The sequence below is a fragment of the Borostomias antarcticus genome (assembly GCF_949987555.1).
Source record: "Borostomias antarcticus genome assembly, chromosome: 20".
Taxonomy (NCBI): domain Eukaryota; kingdom Metazoa; phylum Chordata; class Actinopteri; order Stomiiformes; family Stomiidae; genus Borostomias; species Borostomias antarcticus.
The window spans coordinates 4323331-4331031 of NC_140253.1; the positions used below are offsets into that span (position 1 = coordinate 4323331).

The 7701-nt window shown below is 49.5% G+C and overlaps 1 protein-coding gene across 1 annotated transcript in view; it reads right to left on the reverse strand.

Moving 5' to 3' along the window:
• The window catches only part of wdr19 (WD repeat domain 19), a gene marked incomplete at its 5' end in the record, with an annotated part of 29712 nt that overhangs the window by 13092 nt on the left and 8919 nt on the right, over positions 1 to 7701 (reverse strand). Inside the window, 4 exons of the mRNA XM_084454469.1 lie at positions 908 to 1020; positions 1684 to 1764; positions 2014 to 2129; positions 2288 to 2403. Coding sequence (XP_084310595.1) covers positions 908 to 1020; positions 1684 to 1764; positions 2014 to 2129; positions 2288 to 2403 — 426 coding nt within the window. The remainder of the gene's footprint in view (positions 1 to 907; positions 1021 to 1683; positions 1765 to 2013; positions 2130 to 2287; positions 2404 to 7701) is intronic.

Below are 7701 nucleotides of genomic sequence, written 5' to 3' on the forward strand. Positions count from 1 at the left end.
GAAGACTTTTGTTTAGATTCATGGCGTCGAGCAGGGTGTTGGTGTGTGTGTGTGTGTATGTGTGTGTGTGTGTGTATGTGTGTATGTGTGTGTGTGGTGTTGAGCAGGGTGTTGATATGTGTGTGGTGTTGAGCAGGGTGTTGGTGTGTGTGTGTGTGTGTGTGTGTGTGTGTGTGGTGTTGAGCAGAGTGTTGGTGTGTGTGTGTGTGGGGGGTTGAGCAGAGTGTTGGTGTGTGTGTGTGTGGGGGGTTGAGCAGGGTGTTGGTGTGTGTGTGTGTGTGGGGGGTTGAGCAGAGTGTTGGTGTGTGTGTGTGGGGGGGTTGAGCAGGGTGTTGGTGTGTGTGTGTGTGGGGGGTTGAGCAGGGGTGTTGGTGTGTGTGTGTGTGGGGGGTTGAGCAGGGTGTTGGTGTGTGTGTGTGGGGGGGGTTGAGCAGGGTGTTGGTGTGTGTGTGTGGGGGGGGGTTGAGCAGGGTGTTGGTGGTGTGTGTGTGGGGGGGGGTTGAGCAGGGTGTTGGTGTGTGTGTGTGTGGGGGGTTGAGCAGGGGTGTTGGTGTGTGTGTGTGTGGGGGGGGGGTTGAGCAGGGTGTTGGTGTGTGTGTGTGGGGGGGGGGGAGGGGGTTGAGCAGGGTGTTGGTGTGGGGGGGGGGGGGGGTTGACCAGGGTGTTGGTTGTGTGTGGGGGGGGGTTGAGCAGGGTGTGTGTGTGTGGGGGGGGGGGGGGGGATTGAGCAGGGTTTTGGGTGGTGTGTGTGTGGGGGGGGGGTTGAGCAGGGTGTTGGGGTGTGTGTGTGTGTGTGTGTGTGTGTGTGTGTGTGTGTGTGTGTGTGTGTGTTGTGTGTGTGTGTGTGTGTGTGTGTGTGTGAGTGTGTGTGTGTGTGTGGTGTTGAGCAGGGTGGCGTTCTCAGCACCAGCGGTAGGAGATGATGTGTCCGTAGCGCTGCTGGAAGGCCAGCTCTATGGGGTTCTCCGGGTCGTTGAGGTTGAACAGGAAGAGGGTCTTCTTCCCCACGGCAACGCTCACCTGGATGGGGGGGTCGAAGGTGATGTTCAGCATGCTCAGTGACCAGACAAATGAACGCGGTCGTGGTTTGAGACTGCGTTGTTTACTTAAGAAGCTCCAATGTGGGTCGTACCGCACGGGTAATGACATTCCTGTAATATCACACCCTATCTAGCATATAGTCGTGCACTTCTCTGCTCCAAGCGCCCTATGGAGGTTCCAGTGTCTTGTTGGTGCCCTAGTCTACTCCTGACGACAAGTCTCACTCTTGGTCTTTCATATCCTTCCCCAACTCTTTTACCTACCAGACCGGACAGCGCTAGTGTTCTCACTCTCTCTCTCTCTCTCTCTCTCTCTCCCTCTCTCTCTCCCTCTCTCTCTCTCTCTCCCTCCTTTTACTACCCTACCCATACTCTGTCCATCCTGCTCTCAGTCCTGCAGCCTCTCCATCTCTCCTTCTCCTCCTCCACTGGGAAAAGTGTCTCGGCCGGTTTCCACCGTGCCTGACCGGGGTGGAACCGTTGGAACAGGGCGGAACGCAGAACCAGAAGGCAGCGTGTGGGGAGGAACCCCACTGCACTCTCTCTCTCTCTCTCTATGTAAAATGCACTGCAGGACAGAGACACATGAGAGCCGCTCGGCCGCTCCATGTCACACGACCACGCGCGCCTTAGAGAGACTCACAGTGCTCTCTCCTGGGGAGGACCTCTCGTCTGTCTTCATCATGGAGAACTGGACATCAGCAGGGTCGGCGCGCACCGACGTCTGAGAGAGAGAGAGAGAGAGAGAGAGAGAGAGAGAGAGAGAGAGAGAGAGAGTGAGTGAGTGAGAGAGAGGGGGAGAGAGGGGGAGAGAGAGAGAGAGAGTGTGTGAGAGAGAGAGAGAGAGAGAGAGTCTTCAGTGGGACCTGTTTTCGGTCCTGTGTGTGTGTGTGTGTGTGTGTGTGTGTGTGTGTGTGTGTATAACTATGTTGTTACCAAATCAGCGTCCAGAGGCGTGGCTGTTTTTCTGTACCTGTCGGATGGTGTCTCCCTCATGGTTGCTGATGGTGATGGAGCGGTCTTCGCTGCCCAGGGCCAGCAGGTTCTGGGAGCTCCAGCACCCACAGGTGATCCTCTTGGTGTGCTTCCCTGTGTGTATGGACGGGGGGAGGGGGGGTAGAGAGCGAGATGTAGATTATCAGCCAAGTACATTTGTTTTAACGTGTAGTTAGGAAACATCTCTACTGTATGTAGAGGTGTGTGTGTGTGTGTGTGTGTGTGTGTGTGTGTGTGTGCGTTTGTGTTACCCAATACTGGGATCTTGCGCGAGGTCTGCTGATTGTATATGAGCAAGTTTCCCTTCGCCGTCCCGACAGCCAATAGGGGCCCAGTCTTCGACCACAGGAGGAATGACATCTGGTCTCTACGGAAACCAACACAAGCATGAAGTGCGCCTTCAAGTGTCTGATCCATGCTCTTGACCTGCATCTGTAACATGTCCTTTTTGAGTGGGACACGTTAGCCCAGTTAAGTACTAATTCCCACTGATATTGAGTGTGTGATGATAGTTTTAGTTGAGCATCCATGGACCACCTTAAGAGTATTAACCCTAACGGACCACCTTAAGAGTATTAACCCTAACGGACCACCTTAAGAGTATTAACCCTAACGGACCACCTTAAGAGTATAACCCTAACGGACACCTTAAGAGTATTAACCCTAACAGACCACCAAGAGTTTAACATGTTTTTGAATGATTTTTCACGGTGCCCACCCACATCCATTGTATGACCTAAACGGTGGTAGAGGAATTATCAGACTTTCTCAAAAGTGCTAGTTTTTTCAATGTTTTGATCTGAACCATTGTATATGATCACAACCTTAAAACAGGGCTAAACATGTATATTCCCTTTACTACTCCTTTAAGAGTATTAACCCTAACGGACCACCTTACAAGTATTAACCCTAAAGAGTATTAACCCTAACTGACCACCCACCTCATGCCACTGTCGATCTGGGAGGCCTTGTTGACGTTGGCATCCCACAAGTGGATGGAGCTGGACTTCTCCGCGATGACCGCCAGGATGTCGCCGTCTTTGTCCCAGTCCAACGCCACACAGCGTCTTGAGGGAGGGAGGGAAAGAGGGAGGAGGGAAGGAAGGAAGGAAGGAGGGAGGGAAGGAAGGAAGGAGGGAGGGAAGGAAGGAGGGAGGGGAGGGAAGGAAGGAGGAGGGAGGGAGGGAGGGGGGGGGGGTGATCTTAGACATGCAATCCGATCCGATAATCCGATAATATGGATGCAGATCCAGAGGTGGAATCTAAAGTGATCCAATGTCATACTGCACTAACCCTGGAAGGTTCAGTTCATTTTTCTTCTGCCCATGTCGATCGTAGATCTTGACCGAGTTGTCGGGTCTGGAATACAACATGATTGGGATGGTTGTTATGAGAGCAAACCAGAAACATCTCAGCTGTCAATATGAGACTTTACTAACGAATTTGCCCAGTGACAAACAAACGATCAAACGACCAAACTCACTCAAGTCGCTCACAAAACGAACTCACCCCGACACAGCGATGTAATTCCCAGGGTTTTCTGCCATTTGTAGTGCAGAGTAGATCCGTGCCAGGCTCTGTCTGAGAGGGTGAAGACGCCGCTGCGGAGAGGAAGAACAACTCGAGTTGGTTGCCTGGTACACTTGGACACAAACTGATAAGTGCACCAGGTTGTTGATGTTGTAAAGCTGGCTGGTTAGCATCGTGCGTGGTAATGCTAGCTAGGCAAAACGTTTAGCTAATGCGGATGCATTGCTACATTGCTAACTACATTTCTGCAGTGAATAAATACATATAACCGTTACTACGCAATTCGTGGAAGAGGCACGTAGTAAACCGCAATTTTTTTTCATTTTTGCTTCCCACGTACCTTCATGATTGTGTTTTATCTGCAAAACAAATAAGTATCATCCAAGCATCTTCGCAACAGTTGTGTACATATCCCATAATGCTCCACTCTTCAGCGTCCACATTACCCAAGGCGGTGCCATAGCAACGGGCCAATGAGCACCGCCCAAAATAGTGACGCTATCTGCAGCGCTCCGCTTTCACCAGCAGATGGCGATGCAACTCAACCAAACCAGCATCAAAGGTGACAAGTGTTACTCAATTTAGTACTCACGCTGTCCCTATCCCTGTCTTCTCCTCTTTCTTTCTCTCCTTTTTTCCTCTGTCTCTCTCCCTTTTCTTTCTCCTACTCCTGTCTTTCTTTCTCTGCCTTCTTTCTCTCTCTCCCCTCTCTCTTTCCTCTGTTAGTCTCTCTCCCACCTCGCTCACACACTCTCTCTCCATTCCCTCTCTCCCTCACACACACACACTCCTCTCCATTCCCTCTCTCCCTCACACACACACACTCTCTCTCCATTCCCTCTCTCCCTCACACACACACACTCTCTCTCCATTCCCTCTCTCCCTCACACACACACACAATCATAATGTTGACGTATATTCTCACAGTATGTGCCAGAGACCAAGACCACAACGGAATAAGTCTGTGACTTTTTGTGCTTCCCTTGACATTTTACATTACCTTGACTTGCTATATCATGTACAACTGTCTAATGAACTAGAGTAAAATTCAACTAAGTTCTGGTCAGCTAAGAAACGCCTCGTAACCGCGTGTAGAACCGGCTGGCCGGTCTGAACTAGCTCAATCACCTCTGACGTCCTTTCAACATGTCTCCTTCCTGTTTATCAAACCATCAGATAAACCGTCGAGATGACAGTGACATGCAATCGCATTATTGCACAAACGCTAGAAACATGAAGGGGGTTTCTGAAGCAGACAGGGTCCTGCTGGGGTCCGGGTGTAATATGACCCTAGGCCCAGGTCACCTCCACCTTGACTAAAAGCTACAGAGTCTGGCTGAGTTAACTGAGTTGAATTGGTTAAACTCACTCCTCAGTATATAAAAAAACACTTTTTAGGACTGGCTAAGGTGTTTATCAGAGTGGTGGTTGGGGGGGGGGGGTGCTCTTCAGCTCCCGTCAACATCGTAACGTTTCGAGGCCACTGAGGTCGAAGGTCAGGAGCCGCTCTCTCACCTTTGGTCTCGTCGTCCAGGTTAACGAGGGCGTGCATCTCCTTCAGCTCGGACAGGTCGTGGATGTTGATGCTGCAGGAACACACACACACGCACACACGGTCACACAATCAAACAAAGGCACACACACACACACACACACAAACACAGGCACACACTCACACAATGTGAAACGGCACCCAAATAATGTCGCCGTCTGCAGCGCTCCACTTTCACCAGCAGATGGCGATCCAACTCAAATCAAACCAGCATCAACGGTTACGCTCCATGGTCAACTTGACAATTTTTTGAACAGTGATAAAGCTAATGTTACAAATGCAAGGTCAGGGAGCTCTTGCAGTTAGCAGTATATCAGTCTTCCGTCGTTCGATGTCGTCAATAACAGACCCGTCAACTCACATGCCGACGAGGCCCGTTAAAGGCTGCATCATGCCTACAAGGTCACCGAGTCTGACGCACCCCCGGCGTGCAGCGCCCACGGGTCATGTCAGCTGGTGATGATGAAGTAGAGGTCGCGCCACCACAAATACCGGGAGTGAGGTGAATCACCTGTGTGGACTAATGTTACGGCTCAGGGTGGAATCTGGAAATGAATGCGCGTGGAGAGTGCGGGTGCTTTCCACGTGGGCCAAAGTCAGTGTAACGAGGGTCTAAAATGACCCCAAAGCTTGTTCAGAATTCATACATTGTTGCATACTAAACTATTTTAAGGTCCCATTAAATCCTTCAGACAGTGGTCACCCTCTGGAACTGTCCCAATGAGGCTACTGTCACTGATAAGATCATATAAAACAGGCAAATTTGTGTGTGTGTGTGTGAGAGAGAGAGGAGAGAGAGAGAGAGAGTGCAAGATAGTAAGGAGGACTGTTTGTGTGTCTAACAAATGTGTGCATGAACATTAAATACAGTAGTGCCAGAAAACCCCAAACAATTTATTTCTGTTTTAACATCTTGACTTTATTGTAAAAAAAAAGAACTGATAGAGACCAGCGATATATTACATCAGAGTTGCACATATAGGACACATTACATGAATGGCACACAGGTGACATGTAGATAGATACTATACAAAAGGACAAAGAAACACACACAAACACATCAGTCTCCTTCACATAGAAAACACTGAACATCGCAAATTACCCACCTACTATTTACTGTAGAAATGTGAGAGCTTAACGCTTATTTACACACACACACATACACACACACACACACACGACTAGACACGCTGAAGAAAATCCGACAACACCTCACCTCAACAGACTACAGTCCACGATATAAAAGGTCAACAATAAGCTCATATACATGGGAGAGTATAGTACAGTAAAGCTACATACATTTATAACAGGATCTATACATCATCACTGTACAACGAATGCATGTAGTTTCAATCGGAATGTCTTTCTCACTGTTTCACATCTTGTCTTTTCCCCCACCATGATCTAAACGCCGGGACGCACTTCTGACGTACAAACACACACACACCACACACACACACACACACACACACCGTTCTCCAGGAGAGGCACTCACTTCCTCCCACAGATCTCAAACCAAAGGGCGGCCTGCATGCACTTTGAAAGAGCTCTAAATGTTATTATAGAAGATATAAACACACACACACACACACACAACACACCATGACTGCTTGTCTTCTCTGTGTTTTTTTTCCTTTTCGTTTTCAGATGTTGCAGAAAATGTCTGAGATCCTTCGATTTAGACTGTCTCCTGGGGCACTAGGCTTTCAGCTGTGTGTGTGTGTGTGGTGTGTGTGTGTGTGTGTGTGTGTGTGTGTGTGTGTGTGGTGTGTGTGTGTGTGTGTGTCTGCGTCAGAAGTGCGCCCCAGGGCTTGCGGTATAGCTCTGGATCTGTCGGCGCGGGCGGAGCGCCTGTGTTGCATATCGCCGTCTGTGTTTACTTTCTGTCCACTAGAGAGCCTCCCATGAACTAACACTCTGCGGAGTGTACACATACAGTACACACACACACACACACACACACACACGCACACAACCAATGGATTCTGTGTGTGTGTGTGTGTCAGGTACTGTATGACGGACTCTGAGGCGTATTTCTCGATGGATGTCCCTGTCTGAGCTCAGTGAAAACACACTTTCATCTCAACATCAAACAACATGGCCGCTCACACAGCAGACCGACGCTACGCTTCTCTCACAGCAGCATTTAGACACACAGTCTTACATTCTCTCTCTTATTCCTCCTCGCCCCTACACACGCACAAAAACACCCACACCCACACGCATTTCATGCTCAAACCAAAACCCTTCTTGTGTGTGTGTGTGTGTGTGTGTGTGTGTGATGGGAAAATTAGATAAGGAGGAAGCAGCAGGGGACGGGAGGCGAGGAGAGCGGAAACTGCAGATTCTCTTTTGAGATAAAAAATACACTCTTCACAAAGGCTACACACACGCGCGCGCACAGAGGGGCTGAAAGGAAGCCGAGAAGTAGACTTGCTGATTCTTGCTGGAATGTTCTATGTATATGAAAAACGTATGAGTAGCGCTTGGAATGTGGTTTCTGGATCAGAAGAAATTTGGAGCCTCCAGCCAATTTATGAAGCTCTAAAGTGGTTTGGAGTGGCCTTAATTATTAAGTGAACT